Source organism: Boeremia exigua (assembly GCF_020726555.1).
Source record: "Boeremia exigua strain MPI-SDFR-AT-0100 chromosome Unknown C7974scaffold_5, whole genome shotgun sequence".
Classification (NCBI taxonomy): domain Eukaryota; kingdom Fungi; phylum Ascomycota; class Dothideomycetes; order Pleosporales; family Didymellaceae; genus Boeremia; species Boeremia exigua.
Window position 1 is genome coordinate 1,303,150 of NW_025763522.1, and position 27,840 is coordinate 1,330,989.

Below are 27,840 nucleotides of genomic sequence, written 5' to 3' on the forward strand. Positions count from 1 at the left end.
TTGCAAGCACGCTCCACAAACAACATGCAGCTGCTGCCCGACGCACATTGCGCCCTCCTGGCTGCTTCCCCTCTTGCTGCGCGCTTGTAGCTGCGACATTTGCTCCTCTGCACAACACCAGCAGCGGTCGCCGCGGTCTGATCACTGCCGCCGAATGCTGCATGCCATTGCTTCTGCAGTGACGTGGATTTCACCGCCTATTTAGGATTTCGACAGCCCTCAGCGAACCGATTTCTGCCTTCGGCACACACTCAATACTGCGACAGCTGAGACATGGCACCGAAGATTGACCCTCTATCGAGCGACTTCCCCCCCGTCTTTGCGCGCACAAGCACTCAACCCACTTTCATCAGCACCGAGACATAACGCGACGGACCGTTCCGACCCAGGTTACACAAGTCACCTCCGCGTTCAATGACGTTGCGCCGGACCGTCTGTGCTTCACAACGCGTCTCGCCAGCTGCGTGACGGATTTACCGACCGAAAGAGAGAGAACCGCACATTGTGGAGTGAAAGTGGAGCGCCTGAGGTCCTGTCTCTGGCCTTGACACTGTGTGAAACAAGAGTGGCTCGCAACTACTAGTTGTTCCTACGCACGACCCACGCCCTCCCTCGGACATATTCTTACCAACCCACTTATTACACCATCTACATACGATATGGCCACCCCGCCGTTATTGCGGGGGTCGTCCCTCGACCACACCATTAGGGCCGCTACACCCGAATCCGCACCTGCATTTAAGCGATCAGCAACCTCTATGAGCATCCCAAAGTCTAAGTGCTTGCGCAATGTACTGGAGGCTCGACGTGCCCAGAATACGTCTGCTCAAAATTTGCCTCAGCTGGCCGCGATTGACGCTCTGCCTCAACGTCTCGCAACGCCATCAGCGCCCCACACCCCAATCGCTTCTCCAGATGCGTTCGACGAATTCGATCTCCCCGAGGAGATCATGACACCAGAATCTCCCATCCGTAAGACGCGGCCGCATGAGAAGATAGACACGCCCCCACGCGGCAGGACAAATCAAGAGCTAAGTGCGGAGGTTGAAAAGCTGAGGAATGAGCTATTCAAGCAGAACATCCGAGTGGAGCTGTTGAACAAAAGCAATCATGAGCTGCAAGCTAAATGGGTAAAAGCTAGAGAAGAGGCAGAACAGCTTAAGCCGCTGGCGGAAGAGAACTACGAGCTTTGTGCTGAGAACAAGAAGCTGACAGAGAGGCTGATTGCTGCTCAAGATGATATAGACCATATCGACGAGATCAGCGACGAGTTTGACAAGCTATACCTCGAGAACGAAGCAGTGGGACAAGTAAACGAAGCCTTGAAGAAAGAAGTGGTCAACCTCACCAATATTAATGAAGAGGCTGTCACGAACCTCCAAGAAATGGAGGAGGCTCTTGACGAGGCTGTGGAGATGATCACAGACCTAGAAGGCGAGAAAATGCAACTCAACATCGAAGTTGATGATCTCAAAAGTAGGGTCGCAGCGATTGAGACGAAGCAGGTTGATGGGAGTGGATATCCTCTGCGCGTTCACAGTATTGATGAACAGCGGCCCGCGACTAGCTACGATGACTCGGATTACTATAGCCAGCCAGCCACGCCTCGCGCAGAAGTTGTTAGAGACGAGCAGTCCATTCGCTCCGAGGTGTCGGTTCGTTCGAAGCAGTTCATCGAACTGTCTAAGGAGCGTGCACGCTCAGGGCGCATCTTCAGGAAGCGGATGTCAGATGTGTCACTGAGGGCAGCCAATCTAGTGTCTGCGAGACATGCTCCTGAAATCCCGTACATACCCGAGGAGTATGCTCAAGTCACACCTCGAATGATCGACGAACGTTTCAGAGAGCGGAGATACTGTCATGAGCCAGGTGTTGAGCATTTCATTGCTAGGTCAGGCGCAGAGACGCGCCGGCCTGCAACAGTCTCTCCGACACAGTCACAGCAGCCGTTCGCGCTTCGCAGCCTGCGTCAACCCGAACAAACACGTCAACCAGGCACATCGCGACCGTCATCAAGTTACGTCCCGGGCCCAAATAAGAGCTCACGACCTCGACCTCGCACGCACTCTCTTGCCGAGCACTATCCAGCACCACCACCGCGTATGAGCAGCCGTCATGCACATACGACTAGCGAAGACCGTCCGCGACTACAAACCTCTGAGGAAACGCTCAAATCTAATACAGCGAGCGGTACACTTGTAGGGTCAGAAGAGCAAGAGCAAAAGCAAGAGCAAGTACTAACCACATGGGTTTCTGCAAATCCCCGTACTTCAACGGTATCGTTACTGACATCCCCTCGCATAGATGGGCCAGACACAGAGCGCTGGTGGAAAGACACCGAAAAAGTGAAACCGCTGCGAGCAAGAGCGACGATGAGGACGCTCAGGATAGGTGTCTCCTCAGACGGAGACGGCTTGGGTTCAGGAACCTTCGCCGCTAGGGCGGCAGGCATCAGGACAAGTCCTTCTACGCCGGCCACTGAAAGGCCTGAGTCAGACTTTCTTTTCAACCCTCGGGAAAACGAGGATCAGTTCATGAGGAAGGCTATCATGAGGCTCAAGGGAAGTATGCGGAGATGATGACGACTTGAATGACTGTACGTTTTATGATTTCTTTTTTGTGTGTTTAGCATGGTGTTCTGTTTGGATGGTCTGTCACCCCACGGGGTTCATGTGTTGTTCAAGGGGTTCATGTGCTATACAAGAGGCACTCTGCCTTTCGAGCGCCAGCGTTGCGCTTCGTAGATGTGCTGGTATGCATATATCGATAGACCGAGACAAATGTATTGCTGCATCAGAGTTGGTGAAAATTATCGCACGTGATCATCTCGGAGGTGCCACGTTTACTCCGCATCTCGACCACGGTTCCGTCATCGCATCCCTCCATGTTGAGCCACTTCTCAGCCTATCACGAAATGCACGAGCAATAACCAGTCACCTCGCCAAACGAATTCTCACTATACGCGACGATGATATCGTCGGGCTTCACCAACGCGCCTGTCTCACAATTCCTCGTCTTCGGAACTGTCGTCGGCGCGCTCGTCGCGACACTCACGGACACACGATACTACCTGCCGGTCGCCGTTGTACCGCACATCTGGGGCTATGGGCAATTATGGCGATTTGTGACGTGGGGCTGGGTGTTCACGAATAGCACCGAGGTGCTGTTCGGCGTGCTCTCGTTCTACCAGCTGCGCGTCATCGAGCGACTATGGGGGAGCAGGAAGTTCCTCGTACGTACACTCCCTTGCTATGCGATACAGACTGCGTACTAACCCGCGCGCAGTCCTTCATCGTCACAACGCTCCCATACACCACCATCCTCCCGCCCCTCCTGCTCACCTTCGTCCTGCGCCCGCTCTCCCTCGGCTACGTAAACTTCCTCCCCAGCGGGCCCACCAGCATCCTCTTCGCCCTGCTGGCAAACTACTACGCCGCCATCCCCTACACCTACAAATACCGCGTCTCGCCCGCGTCCCCCGCGGCCCCCTCACCCTCCACCCCGGCCTCCCCCGCCCAGCAGGCCACCAGCATCTGGTCGCGCAGCATCACCGTCACAAGCAAGGCGACCTCGTACCTCGCGCCATTCCAGCTCGCCTTCTCGCAGTTCCCTGGCTCGCTGCTCGCCGCAGCGGTCGGCTGGGCCATCGGCACCGCGTACCGCCGCGACCTGCTGCCCGGCGCATACGCATGGCGGGTGCCCGGGTGGATGGTCGGCCAGGCCGACGGCGACGCAGGCGGCTTCGACAGTCTGCGGCAGCGGCTCGAGAGCGAGCGCTCCGAGGGCGCCAGCACGGGGATCCTGGCCGGCGAGACGGGGGGCCCGGCCCGGCAGCGGCGCACGCTGGGGGAGATGATCGGGGGGCAGTTCGGGGCGCGCGGGTAGTGTTGCGTGGGGCGTGTAAATATAGACAGGCAGGCAGCCACGCAGGCAGGCATCGAGGCGAGTAGGTGTGCGGGCTATCCCTGCTGGAGGCTTGCTTGCTTGTCGCGTCCGCGCGCGTGCGCTCTGCGTTACGAGCCGTGAAATTACGTCGTCGACTGCCGCTGAAATTACAATCGCAAACTGCCGCGTTTCATGCAAGTGCTTTCTTTTGACCTGAGCTTCCAGGCTCGGCAGGCTGGCACCGAGTCTGTGCGTAGCCTGCGATATATACATTGATTACGTAGCCTGCGATGTGAGTCGGTGCAGCAGGCGATATGAGTCGGTCCCGTCGCCGCGCTCGTCGAGCGGGAGGTTGCTTGCTTCCGCGTGTCAGGCTTGACATGGCAGTGACACGGGAAGTGCGACAAGTGCCGCTGCTGGATTTGTAACCTTCGCTGCTCCTGCTGCATACGGCAAGTGCTGTAGGTACCGCTGCTTGCTATGTGAATGCCGCTCTCTTCCCTGTATCGGGAACTGCATCCCGAGTTGATCATAGCAGTGCGGTCTCCGCTCGTCCTGAGACTCCAGGGATTCGCACTGTCATGCTGGAGGGTGCCCTGGTCTGGGGGCTATAGTGCCAGTGACGAACAGTGGGGACAGTGGTGTTGCATGTATATGCCTGACAGCATCGAGCTTGCCTCGGGCGGCGACAAGGATGTCAGGGCCAGAGCACGGAAGCTTGAGAGTGCAGGTAAAACGACAGGGTGGTAATGCTTCTAGAGTTAGCTATAGAGGAACATGGCTTTCCGCCAGATGAATTTACATGTCCGCCCCCCACGAAAGTTTCTAACATCTTCTACAAGAGGCAAAGAAGGGCAGCTCCCGCAGCCTCCACATGCTTCATACTTCACTATCCATCCACTCCCCCTTTGACCCGCAAGCCTGAACAAATAAACACATTTCTACTCTGTCTGACCCAACAACAGGCAGCACATCAGCCTGCGCAACACCCATACCCCACATGACCAGCCTGACACCCAGATTCTCCGTCGGCCCGTCAACAAACGCAGCCTCACCCCCCTGAGCCTTGACAAACGTAAGTCCTAGATCGTCGAGTATATCGCTGGGGCCTAGGTCTACTGGCTGGCCGTCCAGAGTGAGGAAGTCGTCGAGGTGATCGTCGAGGAAGGAATATGTTTCCGCGTCCTCGATGCCGTCCTCAAGCCTCGGCAGGGGATGTGAGGCAGTGAGCGACGCCAGGAGGGAAGAGTTGACGCCGCTGGCGTCGTCGGCGTTGGTGAGGATCAGAGCGGCGTATGTGACGAGGAGGATGGTCCATATGAGTCGCTCGTCCTGCGGGCTGTCGAGTTGGTGCTTCTTCAGGCCTGCTTCGAAGGTGGCAGCGGCAGAGGGGTACTCGGCACGCAGAGCAGCCAGGCCGTTGGAGATGGTCAGGAGGGCTGAGCGCTGGGGCAGCGCGGTGTTGGGAGGGACGCGGAGGGTGTTGATGGCGGACTGCAGCTCGGTACGTACAGCGTGGACAATCTTCGCTTGGCCGTCGCGGTAGATCTTAGCGAACTGCTGCTTGACGTTGGTCGGTTCCGCGGCGAAGGTGAGTGGGAGAGTAGAGCTGCGCTGCGTGAGCGCCTGGTGTAGCAAGGCCAGGATCTGCACGGTGACTTTCTCATCAGGCCTTTCGCCGTTGATGCTGTCTAGACTGATGTCGTGAGACAGAATTGTCTGGATGAAGAAAAAGTGTACGATGAAGGGAGGCACACCGCGGAAGAATGAAATAGAATTCTGGTACCGCCCGAATGGATGACCTTTGGCACGAAGAAAGTGTTGTTCTTTATTCGGGTCTGTTTTCAGGAACGATGTGTCCATACCAAATGGCACGCTCTCGGGCTTCATCAGTCCCATTTGCGTGGCGTACTGCATGAGCTCAGGTTGGAAGGCTAGTTTCAGAGCAAACTGCTCGATCGGGTTGTCAAGCAGACAGAAACCGTACCCGAGGAGCAGCTCGTCATTCTGCTTCGGGGCATAGTTGTTGTATAGTTCTTCGTTGGCAGTAAAGGTTGAGCTGTCGAGACAGCGGAGGGTGAAAGATTGATGAGGCCGAAAGTCCCACTCCACCTTGGCGGTGACGGAGTGGTTGAGGATGTCGACGACTGGGAACAGGATTGGAATCGTCTCTATCTCTGGCAGAATGTGTGTTGAGATGAATGCTCGAGAGGTAAATATCGTAGCGGCCCAGAGGAAAGATTTGCTGGTGTTGGTTAGTACACCGCGTGCTCAAGTTGTCGGCTGTCTGGCAGGCAAGTATTGTGAACAGGCTACCATGGCCAGCCTGCCACCTCTCACGACGCAACCTTCTCTACTCAATTCTCTAACCTTCAACACGCTTACCCAGAGGAAGTGCTTTTACGTGTGGCTGAGCAGTTGTGATTGGGGCGGTCTTGTCGGATAGACCTGCCGTGGGCACTTACAAGTCTACTTGATCAGCCCAACTAACGCCGACTTCTTTCATCACGCTGACAGCGTCTTCAGATTGCTTTTGATAGTCTGCCTTTCTTTCTTTGAGAGCAGGAGACAAGCTGGTGCCAGCAAGAAACGCCACATCCTTATCATCGAACCAAAGAGGCGTCGTCATACTCTCCGGTCCAGGCAGACATGCGATGTAGCTGTGCCATGGTGACTCCTTGCCTTTGATGCGCTGTTCAATCAGGAGAAGATATGTTAGTATATGATCAGGTAACCTGCCACGACATTGCTGCAGAGGGCTCGTGATCGGTAGCACCTCTTTCTGGTCAGGGTCTAGGTTGAGGCTTGAAAGCGTCAGCCTTAACGGGCAAGTCACGACCTCCGGAGTTGTCGGTCTCAGCGCCCGCATGTGACGGCCTTGCGACTCGTTGTAGACAACTTGGACATCCGGGCTCAGCCAGCCTCCGTTCTGAGTGAACCAGGACAAGAGGTCCTCGGTCAACGGATGTTTACTGAAACTGTAACTCGAGCTTGATGAGGTATCGATGGTAGGCCCGGATTGGGGCTCGTCTGATGACATGATGTGCGGTTCTAGGGCTGGCTGACGGAGCTTCTGTCCCACCAAATCGGATAGACTTGAAACCCGAACCGAAGTGCGAATGGTGATAATCGGAGATGCAAACGGCTTGGCGAGTAGTTGATTTGTCGCGCGAGTGAATGATTTGTCGAACCAGCTTAGAATTTCACGAGCAAATCGGCCTCGGCGCAAATCTCGATGTAGTGCACGGAAATCGGATGACAGCGGATACCGAGCGGACGAACAGACAGGACAGGAACAGAGTCAGAGAAGATTTTGCAGAGGTTGCGAGCGAGCCAGCGGGGACGCAGGGTCGATGCAGGAGTCGGACGATGCTCTGTGGTGATGGCGCTTCGGCGAGCGGTGAGGGGCGTTGAAAGATGAGTTTTGCGTATCCAGTTTTCGTCTTGATCAGTTTAGTTCCAATCCATGCAACGGCGAGACGTTTTCAAGCTTTCCAAGCGTCACCGATGCCTTCTTTGAGCTTTCGTGTACTCCGACAGGGCTGAGGCACAAGCGAACTTGTCGACGCTGTCCGGGGCAGAAGACGCAGCTCGCTTGTGCTCACCATGCACGGACGGCAACCAATGGGAATGTAAAGTGAAGTTGCATCCACGCACCCACCGTATTGTATACGACACACACGGGTAGTCACGACTTGCAGTGTACCAGAAGGTGCACGCTCAAGACTCAAGTGCAGCATGGGTTGAAGCTTCACGTCGACGCCATGCGGATGCAAACGGATACAGCGCTGGTAAACGCCGACAAAGACTCTTCTCTATGGCTGCTTTTACGATGGCGTCCAGGCGGTCAGCGAAATGACCGAAGGCCGTCAGCAGGGAATTGCTGTGGTGACGAAGTACTCGGGGCCGCATTATGAGGAGCCCTTGTCGCCAAGCAGCCAGGAGAGGATGCATCGAGGCAAGTTCGAGATGGGCCAGCCACAGTCGGCTGAAACGAGGCAGGTGGGCCAATCAAGGGGCGCTGGCAGCTGGGGACGCTTGCGGGTACCGGGACGATTGACATGACAGCGTTGATGGCGTTGGAGTGCCTCGTGCGTGAAGCGACGGACCAAAGGTGCTAGGCCTTGAGCATTGGCAGAAATGAGGGTGAACGTGACGAGCACCTGCGCCAGCCGACCATCCGCGTGCATGGTCCAGTGCAGCATATCTCACGGCGCTGTTCTGAGCAGCCATCTGCCACATTTCCCTTCAGGCTCCTGCGTCTTATGGAGCACTCGGTTCGCTAGCAGTGCCATTGGCTGTTGCTCGCAGGCTAGGAACTGGAACTGGATCAGCTCTGCCAGCTGTGGCTTGTAAGTAGTCAGCGTTCGAGCATTGTCATTGCGCCAGCGCCAGCAGATTGCGCTTTTTGGCGGAGGGGCCACGGCCTCCTCAAACCTCCAGGCGCACAGGCTACGGACCTCATATAGAACCATGGCCGCCTGCTTACGTTCCCCTTCCCGAGCCCCTCATCTGCTGCCTGGACAAGTACTGATCCCGCTGCCAGCATGCTGCGTCGTAAATCTCAATGTTGCTGGATATGTTGACCGCTGACACGCCTGCCAAACACGGCCACGCCCACGCCCACGACCACGACTACTCTCCCCCGCGGCGCCTGCCCTCGCCGCCGAACCCCAAGAATGGCGCCTACTCACTGGCCCAGATGCCGCTGGCGCTGCTGGGCTCTGTCCTGAGGTACCAGACGCCGTCGCCCTCCGCCACGCCCGCGCCGGCGCCCGCCCTCAGCGCCGGCACCGCCTCGCAGCATGCCCCCAATGCCTCTCCTATGGTCGCCCCCGCCCACCCCGCGCCCCGCAACTCGCACTCGTCGCGGCCAGGCTCCTCTGGCAGCGCCGCGGCCGGCGCGAAGCCGAAGAAGCGTGCGGCGCGCCCCAAGACGAGCTACATGCTTGCCCACCCGCCGCCGCAGGTCCACCACCCGCGCGCCAAGCTGCACATCCGCCCCAAGGTGCAGCTGCAGCTCCACCAGGTGCTCGCCGCCGAGCGCCCGCGGCCCGTGTACGAGGTCATTCCCTTCACGCTGCTCGCGCCGCGCTCGACCCGCCGCCTTGCGCGCGCCTTCAACACGCGCGAGCGCCTCGGCCTCAACGACCTGCTGGTGGTCAAGGCTGCCGCGTACGGCCACACCGACGACGAGCACAAGTCCGACGACGAGCGATGGGGGTCGCGCGAGGTCGTCGCCGTCATCTGCCCCGGCAAGATGGACCGCGGCCAGGTCGTCAGCCACACGGAGATCTGCATGGACGACGGCACGAGCCGCTGGGAAGTCACCCACATGCCCAACGGCGGCTACGAGTTCAACTCGGTCGACGAGCACGGCCTTGCCCTGAAGGCCCGCTGGGTCGCTAAGCCGCCCGCCTCGCGCCGCACCTCCAGCCAGTCCGTCCCCGACCCGCTCCTGCCTGGCCAGCTGCCCAAAGACGACTCCAAGTGGAACTTCAGCACCATCTCGCCCACCTCCCGTCGCCATCCTGTAATTGCCACCATGACCCGCACTCGCATCGACGTCCACGACTCCTACACCATGCCTGCCGTCACCCAGCCGTCGACGCCTGATGCCCACACGTCTGTCTCGCCATCGCCGGCCCTCACTCCTGCAAGCATCGACGCTGCGTCCTTCCTCGACGCCAAGAGTGGCTCCCTAATCAAGACGGAGGAGGCCCTGCGACGCTTCATTCTCGTGAGCGGCATCTGGGTGTCCTCTCTCCACGAAAACTACGAGCTCGCAACCTCACCCTTGACACACCTTTTCAATTCTTCTGGTTGCCTCCGCCCTGCCATGGCCCGCACAGTATCCATGTCCTTCCTTGATTCGCCGCGCTCGGCATCGCCCGTCTCGACAGATGAAAATGAAAAGTCTATTCCTAAGCTGCTTCGACATACTTCGCAGCGACTGAACCGTCACTCCAGCTTCACCGACGCACCTGCATCGCCAATGTCAGCGAAAGTAGTACCTTCGTCCCCCGCCATTAAGACCCGCTCGCGCCGTGCCAACACGACTGGTACACACAATCTTTACAGCTTGAGTGGCAGTATGAAGAAACGATATGGCATTCCGTCCCAAGTCGAGACACTTTCAGAAACAGAAGAAGACAAGGAGGACAAGCGTAGCGGGGAGTTTCTCAAGCAGCTCGAACATGCAACACCGGTCGAAGTAACACCAAACAAGAGCTCCACAACAGAAGCCCCTGCCCGGCCGCCAGCACTTGTCATACCCACAACGAACGTGATCCGTCCCTCGACTGATGGAATGACCTCCCCAATGCTTCTCCCGTCACCGCAACTTCCAGACTCAGATCGCACGCGCAAGACTCAATCAGCATACAACCCTATTACGACTGCCGGCATGTGGGACTCAGGTGTCACTGACGGACCGGGCTTGAAGAGACGCCCAACCAGCATGTTCGTCATGAACGAGCGTAAGAAGAAAGAGGAGAAGAAGCGAGGGCGAAGCGAGGGAAGGGGCAAGAAACAGGAGAGTGAGAAGCCTGATCGCAGCACGAGCAAGGAGGATCTGAAGAAAGGCAGTAAAGACAAGGACTGCACCAGCATCAAACGGAAACTGAAGAACAGCCTGAAAGGCATGTTTGGGCGCAAGGAGAAGATTTGAGTTATATTTTGAGTTCATTGCATTGCGGACTGGATAGCGAGTCCTGCCCGGCGTTCCATTCCTTTGTAAATTCCCTTTCTACATCACTACTTGAGATCGATCAAAATTTCCTAGACGCAAATCCTCACGATACCCAAACCCGGTACTGCTCCAATCGAATCCGATTTCTCAAACCTGTTGCTTCCATCTCTCGTCCATGACTCTCCCCGTAGGCAGCCACACCTGACCCTCCGCTTCGGCCGAACTTGAAAAACCTCCACGATCCGCTCCAGCAGTCGCCATGACCGCCATCGCGCGCGATCGCGAACCCACGCAAAACCCAGACTAGCAAAATATCGTACAAGAAAAAACACCACGTCACACGCCGTCCCTGAAACTCGCGCGTCCGGCCGCTAACAGCACGTTACTGCCATCGGCACTCTCGGATTCCGTGGCCGAGGGACAACCTTATCGCTCCTCCCGCCCCGCGCGCGCCCGCCTGGTCGCTCGGTGGATCGCGGCTCTACTGTGCCGTCTGTCGTGGGCGTAGGGCTGGGCGTCGGCGGCTCGGGGCGCTCGGGGTCCGGGAGGGTTGGGCCTGGTCACGGCTTGGGCGAGGTGGTGAGGGAGGGGTGTGCGCTGGGCGGGTGCGTGGGAAGAAGGGTTTGAGGGTTGTGAGTAGGGAAGGGGAAGGGAGGGGGGTGGCATGGTGACGTAGAGGGTGTTGGGTGTCGGGTTCTGTGTTGGTGGGCGTTGGGTGGGTGTGCTATGTATGTATGTACGGCAGTATGGGTGGCTGTGTAGTGTACCGCCGGTATCCGGTGTTCTGGCACACTCGCTTGTTAGTATTGTGGACCTCGCTCGCGCGGAGGGTGGATGGGTGTACCACTCTGTCGGCATATCAGAGGATGTTCATTCGCTGTGGTTAGGTTCCTGCGGTAGTGCATTGTGTTGCAGTACATTGACAATCTAATCCTCGGTAACGCTTGCATTACATTCACAACCGTAATATCTACTAGACTACCAGGCCTTGATGCTATTAACCACGCGATTTGCTCGTCGAAGAACGCGAGTGAGAGAGAATCGGCTCGGATTCTATCCTGAGACTTTTTCGAGTATCTCCCACTCGGCGCCCTCATCACGAGCAACCTTCTCCCAGTCCTCGTCGTCACTGAAGTCGATGCTCGTCCATTTCACATCCACCCCCTTCTTAGCGACCGGCGTCCTCCTGGTGACCAGCACCTTCAATGTCTCGCGCATCCGGGTCACCGATGGGTTCCGTATCTTCACCGGCTGGACTGTGTCAGAGTAGAGTTGAGATGGAGTCGCTGCTTGACTTACCCCGTGCTCCTTCCTGGCAGGAGAACGTCGGCGCGGGTCAGCAACCGTCGTAGTCTTGGGCTTCGTGTCCGAAGGCAGCTCGGCGTGCAGACTGGCAAATCTGAGCTCCTTCTTCACTGCTGCTGCGTTGCTCTCAGCCTTATCTGTGAACACCGAGTAAGAGATGTCAGCGACCTCCTTCTGTGGCGTCTCGGTGCACGCCGCGACATCGATCGATTCCAGCGTCGTCTTGGATGGTGTCTTGTTTGCTGGTGAGGCGGTAGCTTCTCTCCTTAGATTGACTTCGTGCAAACGCTTGCAATCCGCATCGAGCTTCTTGTCTTTCTCGTCGAGTCTTGCTCGCCATTCGTCGTGCTTGCGTTGGTCGTCCTGTGCACTGAGACGAGCTGTACGCATGGCGTTCTGGTGCTGGATGAAATCAACGAAGCGTATTGGGGCTGCGTGACTGGTCTTCGGCATGACAGGCGGTGCGTGCTTGTTGGCCTTGCCGATCGAGTCTGTTTCTGCATGCTCTCTCGCTTCTGTTGTACTGGTAGTGTCACGACGGTGCGGAAGGTACCAGTCCTTCTGCTCTTCTCCCGTCTTGATCTGGCTTCCGGGTATGGCTGTGTCCCGGAACCTACAGTTCAATTGGCGCAATCCATCTTTGACATGTGGGGTCACTCTTGGGTCATGTAGCAGCATATCTCGTGTCTCCTCGACTCTGGCAATCTCGTGCTCATACTGTTGTTGCGTGAGAGGATTTTTCGCCTCTCCCCTTGTGCTTCCTGACCATTTCTCTTCCGACTGATACTCAAACAACTCTCCAGTTGGAATACAGGAGCCGGCAGGGTCCATGATTTGAGCGACGGGGTGTGAGCTCACAACTTTAAACGCCTTTGGCATCGGCTCTCGTGAGGGGTGCGTCGATCTCGATGGACGCTGGTAATACTGCCGATCCATGGTGTGAAGGGTGGGTGGCGGTGTCCTGGGATTCACAGAATGCCCATACCTGTAGCCCAAAACCATAGGATAGGCACCGTGATACTGTAGGTTGGCGTCTCGATGGAATGTGTAGTTCTCACCACTTCTCGAACTTAGACTTACAGCTGGAGATGGTGGGTTGGCATATAAGGAGCTCACGCTTGAATGTGAATTCGAGTGGTGTAGCAATTGAGCTTCTTGGTCCCTCTGTGCAGGTGTAGCGTTTCTGGGAGCTTCCTGTCGCTGAGCTTCAGTAAGTACAGGGAGAACGGTGTCATAAATCCGAGGATTGTTCCAGTTTTTGTCTCCCCATGAGACGTAGGAGTTCTTAGTAGCCATCTTGACCTTTTGTAGACTTCTTGATGTGGTAAGAGTAGCTTGGGTAGGATTGCGAGTGCAAAGGGTTGCTGCAATGGTCTCTGAACTCTTGTGCTTGAGTGGTCGGTCAGGATGTTGTTGGTGTTATATGGACTGTTCACCAAAACGCCGTGCTTGATTGAGAGCTTTATGTATGCGTAATCCATATCTTTCTTGGATCATCCTAATGTTCAGTCCCAAGGTTTTCTAAAAGTGAGATCCCCTTACCGAAGTGCTAATCGCAACGAACGTGGTACAGCAGCCAACCCCTCCTCAACCACCCATACTTTCGATGTGTGAACACCACCTACCGAAGATCGACAGAAACATCAAACCGAACAAGCTCAAAGCAAGACGTAGACTCAAGAGTTGGAATATAATCTTTCATTTGAATGCCACTTTCCATAGGAAAGTCTATGCGAAAATAACAAAACGCCGTCGTAAGCAACCATTAGGCAGGTTGATGCTGTATGCAGGAACGCCGGAATTGAAACAACGGAACTGGGCTGCAGAGAGTCGGCAGCATCCCCGACGCCAACTGTAACATCATATCTACAAGCGTGTCTTATCTAGACACTCCTAGTGACTTGGTCCAGCCCTTGGTGTGGGCCTGGGAGACGGATTGTACGTCCATGCGCCCTCGCGCACCAATCTCTCCCTTGCCTCTCTTTCCTTCTTCTTCTCCTCTTCTGTGACCTGATCGTGAACCCAGTATGCACTTGAAGTTCTTTCACGGAATCGCTTGTGCCGTTCCTTGTTCGGGAATACTTGTTCCATGTTCAACGGAGCAATGGGGCCAAAAATTGCCTCGGGGTCCATGAGCTGCTGTGTGGATAACATCTCCCGCAAGTTGGGTGTATTGACCCACGAGGGCTGCTCAAACTCATTGTCTGAGTCTTCATCTTCACTGTCGGTCATGATCTCGGGAAGTTTGATATCGTCGCCATTGGGATATTGCATAGACGGTTGAATCGGCTTTGAGTGCGATGCTTTGGCAGAATCAAGACCGGGGATTTTGCCCTTGGCATACTGTGATGGATGTCCGGGAGTAATCGGGTTCTGCTTCAGCTGAGATGGTCGTTTGGGTGGCCGCTGAATTGTTTCGGCATCGTTATCAAGACCTCTCTTGGGAGGCTTAGCTGTGTTAACTGGGGGTACGCGAATCGAGTTTGCATCCTGAACAGTCCTCAGGGTTGTGGGGGCTCGGGCAGCTGGGAGATCGGCACGCGACTGAGATGCTTGAGGCTTTGGCTTCTCGAAGGTCGCAGTAGCTTGGAGTTGCGGTCGCGGTGCCTTTGATTGAGGCGGAGCCTTCAGCGTGTTCGGCGCCGACTTTGCTGACGGTGCAACCTTGTTGGCCATCGCTGTGCCGGGCCTTGAAAGCGTAGCTGCAGTAGGTTTGGATGAGGAAGACTTCCCAAGAGTCGACGAACCAGTCGACTTTGATGAGATGGGGGCAGGACGGGCCGCTGGCGGTGGTGCTCGAGTGTATTGGTTTTTGATAAAGATCTTCTGCGGCTCCTGTGGCTTGAGAAGCGCATCTTTACTATTTGGCTTGACAAGCTTCTTAGGCGGTCTGACCTTGGTTGTTGGGAAGGTGGGAAGCAAGCTTTTCGGTGGAGGGGGCGGTGGCATCTCGTCAGCCGAATCGGTGTTCTGATCCTTCGGTGCCGAGTTGAGGCGCACGGAATCAGGTCGTGACGCTGGCTTGGGTACCGTGCTGATAGACGAGGCCGGCTTAAGGCTAGTCTGAGATGGCATCTGTGAGGGCGTCTTCGCGATAGTCGCCGATGCCGTCTTCTTGTGGTATGCTGCAGCCTTCGTCTGTTCCTTCTCGCGCATTTCTTTCAGCTTGTCTTCGCTCTTCTGCCTTTGCAACATCTCCTTCTCGCGTGCCTCTCGTTCTTTGGTCTTCTCACGCTCAGTCGAGCTGCGGGTTTTGCGATCTTTAGCGGGACTGCCTGGGGCCTCGGCGGACTTGTCGGTCTTCATGGATTTTGTAGATTTGCTGGACTTGATAGAATCCTTTGATGGCGTTCGCATATGAGAGAAGATAGAGATCGGTCTTTCGACGCGCTTTGGGCTACCCATAAGATCATCTGAGAAAGCAGCTTGCAGCTCTGGTCTTTTGGGGCTGGAAGACAGGGCATCGAGCTTAACCTGCGCACTAGCTGCAGTAGAGCCAATAAGTTTGTCCTTCGCGGCACGAAGAGCTGAGTAAAATTTAGCCTTTGACGCGCTGAGAGGAGCATCCATGTATTTCTTACCAGCTGGGGAGCCGACCGGTGTAGTCGAGTCCGCAGCTGCTGAGAGATCAGGGTTAGATGCCGAGACCAGCTTGATAGGCGATGGCTTCAGTTTGTGCGGCGAGGGATGGATTGCCACAGTGTGGCTCTTATTGATTGGAGGCCTGATAAGATTAGCTGCCGAAGCGGTTGTCTTGCTCGGTGCAGCGATCCAAGAATCGTCGTCCTCCTCTTCCTCTACTTCTTCGTGTTCAGATTCCGCCGGGAGAGTGGGGTATGAAGGCTGCGAGTGCGACGCCTGCTGGGACAAAACGATCTCCTTCTGCTGTGAGGCCGCAGCAGGGTAGACTGAAGGTCTAGAAGGTTGCGATAGGATGTTTTGGCTGATGCGTTTCGGTGGCGCGTGCTGCTCGAGCATCTGGAAACGCTCGAATAAACGCTGTGTCGAGGTCTTGTTGTGTGTTTTCGTTGTTTCCGACTCCTCGCGCTGTAAAGTAGGTCGCTCATCATCCATCTCCATATTCCCATCAAGTTGCGACTCCAAGGACTGCACAATCTGGGACGCTCCGAGGCTTTTGCCTCCAGTCTGCCTGATTTGACTTGTTCGTCCCATACTCTTCTTCGAAAGAATTGGCTCCCGTGCAGGTAGACAGGCAAACGTGAGACTGCTTTTCCTAACCAGCGCCTTCACGGGACTGGAGTGCTCTGATGGCGCGGGCTCATCATCAGCCTCCATTTCATCGTCCTCGTCGTGGTGACCAATAGTCTCATTATGTGGTGCATATTCGAAGGAGGTTGGCGGTTGGCCGGCTGGTGTCTGAGAGTGCTCGTGTTCTGTAGGGTCAAGGAGCATTTTAGGCTCAGGCGCGTGAGCTCGTTGGTTTGCGGTATCGAGAGCTTCGTGTGTCTCAGCGCCAATACTGTAGGAGTCGGACACAACACGAGGACACTTTGGGAAATGTGAGAATCCTTGTATCTCGTCGTATTCGTCCTCATCATCTGCAGTGTCAAGGTCGTGGTGCACGACAGTGCCACGGCTTTCTGTTCGCAGATCCTCCTCAAAATCTTCATCAAGAAGCGCGTCGTTCAGCTCTGCTTGTTGGCGCAGGTTCTCGTTGGATGCATTGTTGGTGCCGAAGGCGTCGAAGGCCGAAACGAACGAGTCCTCTGGCGCGTCCTTTTCCCCGACTTCATCAATATCCAGATCATGCGTTGAGTTTCTGAAGGACTGTGTGGCCTGGGTCGTTTGTGTGCGTGGCGGAGAGAAGACACCATCAGCTTGTGAGCTGAAAGCTGTGTCTTGCGTATCAAATGAGGCCCACTGCGCAGGAGCAGGCTGGGGCGGTGAGTGTTCGTCGGAGTACTCATGATCGAAGCTGTCAACCGGATTCTCTCTGTCGTTGCTCGATGCCTTTGAGAACAACTGGCGTGCAACAGGAGTCGGTGGTTTCGGCGATGGGGCAGGGCTTTCGTTCTCGTTGTCTTCAGCGATGTGGAATTTTGATTTGGCTGTACTTCTCTGGGCGATCTCTCGTAGACTCTGCTCAGCCGGCGTTGTGCGCTGCTGAAGGTCTGCTGCGAAGAGGTTCGCAAGAGGCTGGTCGCTGTTAGAAGATGGATCTGGCCTGAATTTGTGATGCATACCTGTCGAGGCTCCGCAACCGTCCTCTTGCGTGTTGTGTGAGGTGTCTTGCCACGTAACTTCCCAGGTGTTTTGAAGACGTCGAGATTATGTCTGACGTAATGTCAGTAGCGGTCGGGTTCGATTGTGTACTGTGCGACATACTGCCCATCCTCAGCGAAGACATCCGTCATGTGCTCATTAAGCCATTCCAGCTCATTGCGCACAGAAAAGCCAAAATCCTCCAATTCTTGTGAGACAAGATCGTTCGACTGGTGTCGCTCCTCCAAGATCCATTGCGCTGACCCAATGGCGGGTACCTTGCTACGGGCGGTCGTCATGTCGAACGTATTCGTGTGTGCGGCGGCGACGAGATGGGACGGTCGAAGGCGAGAAGTACGCGTCGCGAAGGGTCGGAGAGTACAACAAGAACAGCAGCGCACCTGGATTAGCTGATCATGTCGACTTGTTGCTGTGTTAGTGAAGAATAGCTGCGCTGCAAGCGATGCGCGCGTCGGCCGGCCGGGGATCGTAGCAATGCAGGAGCGATGGTTGTTGTTTACGTCCGTCCGCACCACAACAGCGCCGCACGGCCCGCCAAGAGAACATCAACAACCCACACCAGCCTTCAACTTCAGTTGGTCGTTTGCGTAGGCATCGCGGCAGCCATCTAATCATGTCCACACGACTGGGCAGGTAAATTTGCCGCCCCGATCACATGCATTTCACTTAACGGACATTCTTATTTTGCCCAGACAATTCCAAGTGAATGCATGGATGACGGCACAATAGAGCAGATCGAATCTGGATACTGATTGAGGAGAGGGAAAGCTAATCACAAACATAAGTGTCAGGAATTGAAGTAAATCGTAAATTCCTAGTGATCAAGACAGCCATGTTCGCTGAACGCCGTGACCGTAACCCATGTTTCTGGATGTTCCTGATCCAACCGTACACATCTGCGTCTTGCGCGATGCCAAATCATGTCCATCATCAATATAATACATATACACCCCTTAGAACATAGCACAGGGCAGACCTGCCATCCTCATTACATGTTCCGCGTCCATCCGACACTAAACCTCGCTGCAGTCTGTTCGCGTATTCCACGAAGAATCCGAGTAGACGTTACAGGCGTTGGCTTCCTAGACCTGGCTCATAGAGGGGCCGCCACGGCGGATTCCACCACGAACAGCGCCACCCTTACCGGCCATGGCAGAGAAAACGAGTGTAGCGACGAAGGCGAACCAGCCAAACCACAGGAATGCAGTGGCGGTCTGGGCCTGGCGACAGTTCTGCTCAAGGTTAGGCGAGCTGTTGGTGACACCGTTGAAAGCCGTGTAGTTCTACGATTGTCAGCGCTTGCACAACGAGCCAAGCTGAATAGTACGAACCCTGTTGGAGCAGCTGTGAGCTCCTAGGTAGGCGGGAAGCGCAACAGCAGCGCAGAAGCCGAACAGAACGCTCAGACCGTCCATGACCATATCAACAATGGGAATGGCGAACTTGTCGATGAACGCGGTGGGAAGGAAGTACAGCAGTGTGAACAGCCACCAGACACCAACGAACAACGTGTAGTTGATGATCGAGTGTGTTCCGTTGGTTGCGCGTGCAATGTTGTTGCCAGCCATGGCTGTAACAATGATAGCACAGATAAGCTTATTGTTGTTAGCATGCCATATCATATACAATCGACAATACACCTACCTGGAAGGCGCGAAGGCCCATACCCAATACTCGTGAAACCATTTTGAGTTGTGAGATGTTATTGAGAATATCGGGCTGTGTTGTGTAATGAACAAAGTCTCGGATGCTTCGGGAATCGATAAATGGATGCGGAGTATGGGGCTCTGTGTAAATCGAAGAGGCTGGTGTGAGGCGATCGACCGGGGGAGCTGCGCTGCAGATATAAACGCTAGCGGGAGTTGCGGTTGCCTTCGTCATCGAGAGAACGACTGGCTGGAGTACGTCACAGATGAGCCGCCGCTCCCGGATCGGGGTTTGCAGGGCGCTTGTGCCGAGTCTCGCGACCAGCGATCCAATGATCCACGCAAAACATGCAATGGCTGCCGTGCATGAGTTCTAAAAGCAGTTTGTCGCTACTGAACCCCTGTCCTCCACCTCCTGGTGGCTGGTGCATATGTAGCAAATGCGTGGTTGTGTTGACAACTTGACACTCGGCGACTACTGATGCAGGGATTGGTAGCCTTAGCAGCCCTGCCGCAGCCTAAGAACGAGGCCTTCGCTCGCATCACAACGCCAGCTAAGAATCTTTTCTCCGACTAGGCTGCTGCAAGCGCCTACGTCAGATGAGCTGTCTTACCATTGTATGACAACTTTCAATGTTTCAAAACTTTGGTGAAGCATGGCATATCCTGGGGTTTTCAGGGGCGAATATATCGTTGAGTATGGGTTTCATCAAAGTGATGATTCTAGATCTTCGTGATCGTCACCACATCGGCCGTGGATAAAAACCGTCGCGCAACTTGTAGCGTTGAGCACGGTTCGGCTTTAGGGCTGAGGGATCACTGTGCGCCCATGACGTCTCAGATCGTGAACAGTGTCAGGGTCTGCTAGCTTCAAGGGGCATGTTGTGGCGTTCTTACAGGGGGCTACGGCTGCAATATGTCCATCTGCCCACAGTGCATTTACGTCGAAGGATATGCAACGACTCTATGATTGTGCTAGGTATGTCCTGCCCGTATCTGTATTGCGAAGACATGAGTCTCAGTCTAAGCGACTTTTCAAGGCGGGGCGCGAGCGAACCATCTTTGTCAAGACAAGAGGATCGCGTCGCGACTTGTTCTCCGACATTGCGATAACTGCAAGCAGCTCACTTACACGCTCTCATGCCAATGTGGGGGCCTTGAGAGCATGCATGAAAGTCGTATGTGATATGGATGCTAGGTTTTTTGCCAAAGCCAGGTACTTCGCGGACGCATTCAGGTATGGTGTCAAAGCCCTGATTGATCCCCAATACGCCACTGGTATGTATAGAATCTTCGTTATGCTCATTGCTGGTTGCCAGGTCTTCTAATCAAGACTTATGCTGCTTGAGAGGTCTTGAATTGGCAAAATTGCGCGTGCTGTGGACGGAAAAGTGGCCTGGAGCAAGAGACGCTTGGAGCGAGCAGCATCGGTACGTTGCGTGAACTCTCTAGTACTACGCAAAGTCATGGATCCTTACCAAGGCCTACTGTAGGTTTGTGTGTGATAATTGAAGTGAAGTCGGTCGGGGAGGATACGAGCGCGTATCAAGCAACACATGACACATACAACCGTATCGAAAACACGTTCGAGCTTCACTCTGTGCATTCTGATAACATCTATCACATTAACAAGTTCTCGTTGGATGCTCGCCTTACTCGTGTAATACGGAAAGCCTGTTGTGGGGATCCATGAAGATGCACCAAGGTCGTTCTGCTGCGATGCTGCGATTCTGTGAAACTGTGGACAATGGTATGAATACTCCATGTGTCGCATTGGTTTGTATATTCGCAGTGGAGTGCACGAAGACCTAGGGACCAACAGCGGGCAGCGCCTGCGTTCAATGTCCGGGCGAGGGCCGATGGTAGTTCGTCGCAGAAACTTTGCGCGTAGTGGAGAGCAGGTAAGCGCTACAAAGGAGCAGTAGACACTGCAGTAATGTATAGGCTTATGATCGAGTCTGTTGGGGTGAGTGAGTCCTTTGTGCGAGACAAGTGTGGCCGTTGAGCTGGGCGCACGCTGCGCAAATTTTCTCGCCGAAGGTCAAGGAAGCGAGGCACACGTGATGTGCAGAGAGGGGCTGCGTGTTTGAATGTTGTGTGAAAGAGGAGAGCGCCGTTGTTAGCTGCCGCGAAGGCCGCGACTCGATAGCATGCCATGGGACATATAGGCCACGAGCGTTCGGATTTGAGAATGACCTTGGGCACTGAGCAGAGCCTTACTCACCCGGTCTCATGATATGTTCGAGTGTTTTGAGTCCTGGATCCTCTTGAGGTGCGGCGTTCGTTCTTGTGGGGGTGCACAACGATGTTGTTGTTCAAGCTCGAAGCACCTGCATCTTCTTCCTCTCCCTCTTCCTCCTCCTCCTCTTCCGCTCTACCTCCACACTGCATACTAGACACCTCTGACCGCCTTCGGAGGCTGCCATGAAGCCGCTTCAGTCGCACCTTGACCTGGCAAGTGTTCACGGCTATGGCAAATCACCATTCGAGTCACAGCCCCTTCATCGACATCTCGATCTCGAAGCACCCGGTCGAACCTTACGTCTGCTCCGCCGCGAACCTAGCCGTCTAGGTATATCCTGATACCAACGAGTAGGCTGCCCCCTTCTCGAACGCGTCTTGATAGCGTACCCAGCCCCGCCGGCCACAACAATGCAGCTCCTCTTTCTGGACGCACAACGGCGCCTGCGATCAACAGCCGCCCCGTCAATGGGTTTACAATCGATCTTGAAGAGAACACTCATGCAGTCCTTACCCAAGTTATCCAATACCTTGGTGACCAATGACGAGCTTGAGTTGTTGTCTGCGAGATCATACCGGACTCAAAACAGAGGCAAAACAAATGGACACGGGCAGTGCTACTCTTCTGGTACTATTGCTGCAGCTCTCGAAATACAGCAAGGATTCCAATGGGTATTAGGATCCCGACTTAAACTTTGCAGCCTGCAGATCAGGGCAGCTCTCAATGAATGAAAGAACAACCGCTCCGGCGACCACAAACGGGACTACGCGACTACACTTTGCGGAAAGTCGCCAATAACAGTCGTTATCATGAGGAATGGATTCTCACACCATGGATTGTCATTCTGCTCTTGGGCGCAGAATCGGAACAGATACAAGCGAGATGGTTCGGGCGAAGAGCCCAATCGTCGTTCGATACGGTCCGTGTCGATGGGCGTCAGCCACCCGAGCGGGCACACTGCTCACTGGACCTGATCGAGAAGCTTAGGTGTGGACATTGAAACTCGACGCGTCTCTGGAAAATGCGGGGTCGACGACATTCCGGCCAACAGGTGATCTGCCGAACTTCAAATGGCAAAAGCCAAGAAGGGAATTACATCCAGCAGACACGAAAATGTCGTGCTCATGTGCTCGACACCAGCGCGAGGGTACATTGTGACACTCAAAGAATCACAAATTGTGAACCTCTCGCCAAGCATCTTCAGGATCCTTGATGTGTATCATCGGCCGGTGCTAGATTCAGGCACCGTTCAGGCTTGCATCGCCGAATGAAACGATACCAGAGCTACGCGTAATAATTTACCGGATTTCGCGGAGCGATGCAAACGAGGAGCGGCATCGAACAGCATCGAGGGCTAAGGTCCCTGGTGTCCGTACTAGGTCGAGCGCATGGCGCGTGACATTGTTCCTTCCGTTCCAGTGTTGGCGGGCTTCCTTGTTTGGATCTCCACTGCTACCGCATAAGCTGAGCGGGGGCCGTGAACGATGGCGCTTGAAGCGAAGGAGAACGGCGTGCAGCGATGTGAAGCCTTTCAATGAAAGAAATGTCATTCGCTGGGGTCATCAGAGCCTGGATGGGACGAGAGAGGGGTTGTGTCAATTGACCCTATCCATGCGACAGAGCTGGTCCGCTTCGCGCCAATCGACAGGACGGAATTGATGACCTTTTGATAGAGACGAAGAAGACGAGGTGCTGAGGGGTGCTGCGGGACGTGGGACAAGGGACCGATGATTCGATGGCAACTCCTTGTCCCGCGGCCTCGCTACCCCCCAACAGCGCTGCAATTTGCAGGTGTTCGCCTGAACGACGCAGGGCTAGCCTCAGTCGGTCTGGCCGTCTCCGCATTTCGTCGCGCATCTGCCACCCAGAGCCCCTGATCCTTGAGCCAGCCGTGCGAGCTTGCAGAAGCCTCAAAGGCGTTGAATGTCTTCGTGTTTCTGACTTCTGCCCGCTCCTTTGTAACAAGTGTCTTACTCCGAAGACGTCTCCTCATCAACCCGGACCCATCTTCTCGTCTGCCCTAAGTATCGCCACACGCTGATCGCGCTACTGCCGACATCGACCTGTCTCCTGATCCGCCAAAGCTCAGGGAAGTTTAGGGTGTCTGGCCGCAGCTCCGATCTCAACCGTTTCGAACCAGTGCCAAGAAGAGGACCTCCTGTCGCCAGTCTGGCCACTGTGCACGTCGAATCCCGCGGTTTATATTGTCTTCCTCTTTCGCACGAGGCACAGGGCGATGATGTGCCCGCTTTAGTGGTCGCGTGTTCCTTCTTCAACCACCGGTCCGCAGACTGGGCAGCCTTGGGTTAGAACGTGGCGCTTCCCCACATTCTTCAGCTGCAAAGCTTCCTCGCCGATCGCAGGCTTGTATAATCTCATGCAGCGGCTGATGCCATAGAGTATCGTTCCGTCTTCCAAGGTTCTCCGCAAGAAAAAGTAGGGATAGACTGGGCAAGGGTTTGGCGCTCGTTCGTGTACTTTTTTGAGGTATGCTGTCGCCACCCGGACTCTGGCACCTTGCTACACGTGAATCGAAGCTTACTGTGACCTAGTCACCTTTCAGATCGGTCTGATTGCTTAGATTTAAGTGCCGTCGTGGTATAGATTGTCTGGTAAGTCTCGTACCTGTGCGTTTCCGCTGTTTGCTACGCCGATGGTGTGGCAGCGGATTGCAGCCTTGCCCTGCAGCCTCGTACTGTGTATGCTGCGGTAGCTTTAGCTTGAGGTACTGACAAGCGTACAGAATATACTCCCGCGCCATTTGATAGATCGTGCGTTACATCGATACCCCGCCGTTGCGTAATTTTGGTAGACACTCTTCTATTATCTAGGTAAGCAAGCTCTCTCTCATCTGTGCTTCCACACGATCATTACCGCTCCTTTCTCAACTGTCAAGTTGTTCCTATCCGTGTGTGCTGTCTTGGCAAGCGGGTGCTCGGGAGGAATGAGATGGCGTGCAAAGGGCTTTGCGCGGAGACCTGCGATGTGCCGCAACATGAATTAGCGGCTGAGATCCCACTCAGAACCGTACTGGGCGAAGATAGGAAGGCCTCTCAGACTTCTGGAAACGTTGTCGGCGCCTATCTCGCGCTGTGGTGCTGTGTTGTGAGGGGTGTGGTCGGTCTGCAAAGCTGCACGCCAAAAAGGTTCCGCGGGCAGCAAGCATGGACGAGCACGGCAAAGAGCAAGGAAAAGCCATGGTCTCACGCAGCACTGGATCAAGATGACATAGTTCTGCTATTTCTCATCCTCTTCGATCAATCTCGTTTCTCACGTACTTTGCTAAGATGATACCTGGTTGACAGTAATACCTCGTACCCCTCCAGCGACAACCGCTCCTGCCTCCGAATCAGCAACGAACGACACAGATCTGTCATCTGACCGTCCCCACTATTGCCAGCATTGTCATTCCTTCTGCCTCAAGCTTCCGCACGCACCCCTCATCTCCTCCCTCATCTCTCCTCTCCTCCAACCCCCACCACCATCAAGCTGTCAGCCAGCGCGCAGTACACCACTGCTCCAAACTTCTGTAAGTAATCAGTCCGACTTTGCAAGTCTACTTCACCATCTCGCAACCTGCAAGCTTCCCCTGGCAACTGCAAGCCCCTGGTCGTTGTAAGATACTCTCTGCTCCACGGCTGCACCCACTCAGCGTCTGCTGGGCAGTCAATGTGACTACCAGTGATAGCCCCATTTCAATAGCTAGCGTTACTGCTTGAATATCCCCGGAACACTCACATGTTGGCTACGAATCATACTGACGTCTCGCTTTTTCAGTTTCCCTAGATTTCCACTGCCTCAATCTACAAGAGCTTCGACTCAACTTTCGCCGATACTGAGAAAGAAACACAGTCAAGATCCAGCTAGATTCTTCATCCTATATCAAGGTACGTTGATCCTGTTGCATGCTTTACAGATGCTCTACTAACATAATGGAAGACTCAAGACACGACCAAAATGGCCTCGTCTACTTACAAGGGCAACCTCTCAGTTGGAGGCTCTGCTCTCGACAAGTCCAAATTGCAGCTACGCAGGCCAACCCCAGACAGTGATGTTCTGGCGTCGAGCGATGACGACCGTGAGCACGTGCCCACTGTTGTTCGCCCAACTGGGGGCTACCCTGGTGGCCGCCGCCCCTCCTCGGGTTGGCTGCAAGACATCCAGCCAAATCGCAAGTTCTCCCTACCCTCTGCCTCATTCGCCGGCTCTCAACCTGCAACTCCATCAAGCGAGCTACCAAGCCAGACTCGCAGCGGGACGTCTGCATTTCCCTGGAACACCTCCAGCTTCAGCAGTTCACAGGCGAACAGCCGGCTGAAGGAAATTGTGCCGTCACCCACATCAGCCCACTTTCCCGGTGACAAGCCCTCACCTTCACCGGCTGCACCTGACAGCGAAGAGAGCATTGGCTTTCTCCTCAGTCAGCAAAATCCCATGCGCAAGGCCGTACGCTCACAGTCCTATAGCATCGGGCAGGGTGACCTAGAGAGCAGTCCTGTCGGCCAGTTTTCAGCACGTGTGCGCTCAACAGCAGGTGTACGCCACCGCCCTTCCAAGCCCAGCCTACTTGGTGACTCTGGTATCGGTCTGTCTCAGCTCCGTGAGGACGACATCGACGAACTTGAATCAGTGCATAGCTCTGATCACGGTGTGCGCCTTCCACAAGGTTATTGGGAACGCGAGCAAACACAAGCTCTGCTCAAACAGGCAGCCATGGAGAGCGCACGTGCACGTAACCGCGCTACGTCGACAAGCTCGCCTGTTCACCAGCACCCTCCCCCTCCACAGCGTCGCAAGACCACCGCTGGCCTTCGAGGAATGTCCTATGGAAGCACCGCTGACTACGCAATCGAAGAGCACGAAGACAACGACGCAGTTGGCCACGCTTTGACTCCATCTTCGTTGACTCGTCGCTTCAGCGAGCACGTCTCCGTTCTCAGCCGTGAGCCTGAGCAAGAGACCACGGACAGCCCAAAGAAGCAGCAGTGGGCTACTGGCAACATTCACAGCCTTGGTATGGATGCAATGGGTCGTAGGCACTCCTTTGCACACTATGGGGGGTTCAATCAGAGTATGCCTCTTTCGACTGCCTTGAGCAACACCCAGGAAGAAGATGAGAGCCTTATGTCTCCTCGCCAAGCCTCTCACTCACCTGATGAGCCAGATCGGTTCGATCACTCCGCATACTTTGCGGGTTACGGTCCTGCGTCTCGCGCTATCAATGCCTCTGCGATCTCCGCCGCTCACCCGGATCCCGTTGTTTCCAACACAACCATCAGCACGGCAGCGAATGCAAACATGAATACAACTAACCCGTATGCCGTTCCGCCCGTTTTGGGGCGCCCCGGTCGGCGCTTGTTTGTGGTTACCTTCAAGTGCTCCAGAGCCGACATCTACTATCTCTACGATAACACCGGTCTTGAGATCCGCCGAGGTGACTTGGTCATCGTCGAGGGCGATCGCGGTTGTGACCTTGGTCAGGTGGCACATGCAGACGTTAGCCTCGAAGATGCTAAGAAGTTCAAAGCCGAAGCTAATGAGGAGCACTTCCGCTGGCTCGTCATGTTCTCCCAGTACTCGCTCGCAGGGACCCAGAATGACTCCGGCATGCTGGGAGCCCTGGCGCGCGCAAACGGTCTGTCCAACAACCCGAACCAGCCTCAAATGACCGGCATGATTGGCAATCAAGATCAAGATGCTAAGCCCAAGATGATTAAACGCCTTGCTCAGCAGCATGAAATCTTCGCTCTGCGCGACAAGGAGGGTTCCGAAGCGAAAGCTAAGCGTCTTGGAGCTCAGAAGGCCGCTGACCACAAGCTGCCTATGGAAGTCCTTGATGCCGAGTATCAAGCGTAAGTGACGCCGCATACATGTTTGGTCAAAGCAGCTAACGATCGCAGCGATTACCACAAACTGACCTACTTCTACTACGCAGAGTCTTACGTCAATTTCAACGACCTCGTCACCGATCTGTTCAAGCAATACAAGGTCCGCATCTGGATGTCGGCCGTTAACCCAGCATCGGTTGTAAACCCGGCTGGGATAATGCAGATCCCGCCACCCTCTGCTATAGGTCCCGGTGCAATCATCAATCCAGGCAACGCAAACTCGCCCTTGCCCGTAGGACCTGGCTTCGGCAATAGCAACCATCGTTCTAATGAACACTATAGTAAGTTGTGATGTGGTTCAATACGCGCAACACTAGCTGACCCTTCTCAGGCCGCAACCGCAACAATGCGCCCCAGACCAACTACGACGATGGACAGTACGCATTCTCTCACCAGCTCCCATCTTACACCCCACAAACCGCCTACGGCATGCCTCCCTGGGCACAAGGACAGCAGTTCTCACAGCAGATGTACGGTGGCTACAACGCCTATGCCGGAGGATACCCGAACGTGACCGCCAGCGGCAGTCCTATGAACTACGGTGCTTACTATCCACCCGGATCTGGTTACGGTGCTCAGTCAGCCTACAACCGTGGCTACCCAACTGCTAGCCCTTACACGCCCACTGGTGGATCCAACTATGGCCAACAAGCCACTTCGGGTGCGAGCAACGGAAAATCTGGCAGTGGCCTTGCCACTCAGACCAACGCTTCCAACAACGGCAATGAGTCTGCCCTCGTTACGAGCATGCAGAACGTGTCTCTTGCTAGCAAGTAGACGGGCAAGCTTGGGCACCTGTTCAACGGCCTTTCCAAACATATTACCGCAGTCTAAGAACTGCTATTATAGATCACGAGACGACAGCCACACGAGTGCATCTGCACACGCGTTTTCATATTACTCGACAATACTTTGCATGATTTTTCGATTATCGATACT

General features: G+C 55.1%; 8 protein-coding genes across 8 annotated transcripts; 4 read left to right on the top strand and 4 right to left on the bottom strand.

The window, feature by feature from the left end:
• Window positions 1-375: 375 nt before the first annotated feature.
• C7974DRAFT_170033 (uncharacterized protein) lies at window positions 376-2,617 on the top strand. Its single transcript, XM_046136129.1, has one exon. The coding sequence runs from the start codon at window positions 660-662 to the stop codon at window positions 2,577-2,579; it is 1,920 nt and encodes a 639-aa protein (XP_045998127.1). The 5' UTR covers window positions 376-659; the 3' UTR covers window positions 2,580-2,617.
• Window positions 2,618-2,968: 351 nt separating this feature from the next.
• On the top strand, window positions 2,969-3,885 carry C7974DRAFT_412359 (uncharacterized protein; the record flags this gene model as incomplete). The annotated part of the gene is made up of 2 exons (XM_046143635.1): window positions 2,969-3,232; window positions 3,286-3,885. The coding sequence occupies 2 exons, from the start codon at window positions 2,969-2,971 to the stop codon at window positions 3,883-3,885; spliced, it is 864 nt and encodes a 287-aa protein (XP_045998128.1).
• Window positions 3,886-4,663: 778 nt separating this feature from the next.
• On the bottom strand, window positions 4,664-7,421 carry C7974DRAFT_392629 (uncharacterized protein). Its single transcript, XM_046141703.1, has 2 exons — window positions 6,351-7,421; window positions 4,664-6,130 (listed from the first exon to the last, which is right to left on the bottom strand). The coding sequence occupies exons 1-2, from the start codon at window positions 6,923-6,925 to the stop codon at window positions 4,765-4,767; spliced, it is 1,941 nt and encodes a 646-aa protein (XP_045998129.1). The 5' UTR covers window positions 6,926-7,421; the 3' UTR covers window positions 4,664-4,764.
• Window positions 7,422-8,347: 926 nt separating this feature from the next.
• Window positions 8,348-10,779, top strand: C7974DRAFT_170086 (uncharacterized protein). Its single transcript, XM_046136130.1, has one exon. It carries the CDS (start codon window positions 8,453-8,455, stop codon window positions 10,553-10,555), a length of 2,103 nt encoding a protein of 700 aa, XP_045998130.1. The 5' UTR covers window positions 8,348-8,452; the 3' UTR covers window positions 10,556-10,779.
• Window positions 10,780-11,557: 778 nt separating this feature from the next.
• C7974DRAFT_452620 (uncharacterized protein) lies at window positions 11,558-13,177 on the bottom strand (the record flags this gene model as incomplete). The annotated part of the gene is made up of 2 exons (XM_046145834.1): window positions 11,558-11,827; window positions 11,876-13,177. 2 exons carry the CDS (start codon window positions 13,175-13,177, stop codon window positions 11,630-11,632), a joined length of 1,500 nt encoding a protein of 499 aa, XP_045998131.1. The 3' UTR covers window positions 11,558-11,629.
• Window positions 13,178-13,416: 239 nt separating this feature from the next.
• C7974DRAFT_392634 (uncharacterized protein) lies at window positions 13,417-17,600 on the bottom strand. Its single transcript, XM_046141704.1, has 3 exons — window positions 17,228-17,600; window positions 17,086-17,176; window positions 13,417-17,038 (listed from the first exon to the last, which is right to left on the bottom strand). The coding sequence occupies exons 1-3, from the start codon at window positions 17,401-17,403 to the stop codon at window positions 13,775-13,777; spliced, it is 3,531 nt and encodes a 1,176-aa protein (XP_045998132.1). The 5' UTR covers window positions 17,404-17,600; the 3' UTR covers window positions 13,417-13,774.
• Window positions 17,601-17,851: 251 nt separating this feature from the next.
• On the bottom strand, window positions 17,852-18,928 carry C7974DRAFT_392635 (marvel domain-containing protein). Its single transcript, XM_046141705.1, has 3 exons — window positions 18,770-18,928; window positions 18,457-18,720; window positions 17,852-18,408 (listed from the first exon to the last, which is right to left on the bottom strand). Exons 1-3 carry the CDS (start codon window positions 18,809-18,811, stop codon window positions 18,208-18,210), a joined length of 507 nt encoding a protein of 168 aa, XP_045998133.1. The 5' UTR covers window positions 18,812-18,928; the 3' UTR covers window positions 17,852-18,207.
• Window positions 18,929-24,970: 6,042 nt separating this feature from the next.
• Window positions 24,971-27,678, top strand: C7974DRAFT_309759 (PSP1 C-terminal conserved region-domain-containing protein; the record flags this gene model as incomplete). Its single annotated transcript, XM_046138236.1, has 3 exons — window positions 24,971-26,865; window positions 26,914-27,182; window positions 27,233-27,678. The coding sequence occupies 3 exons, from the start codon at window positions 24,971-24,973 to the stop codon at window positions 27,676-27,678; spliced, it is 2,610 nt and encodes an 869-aa protein (XP_045998134.1).
• Between the last annotated feature and the right edge of the window lie 162 nt (window positions 27,679-27,840).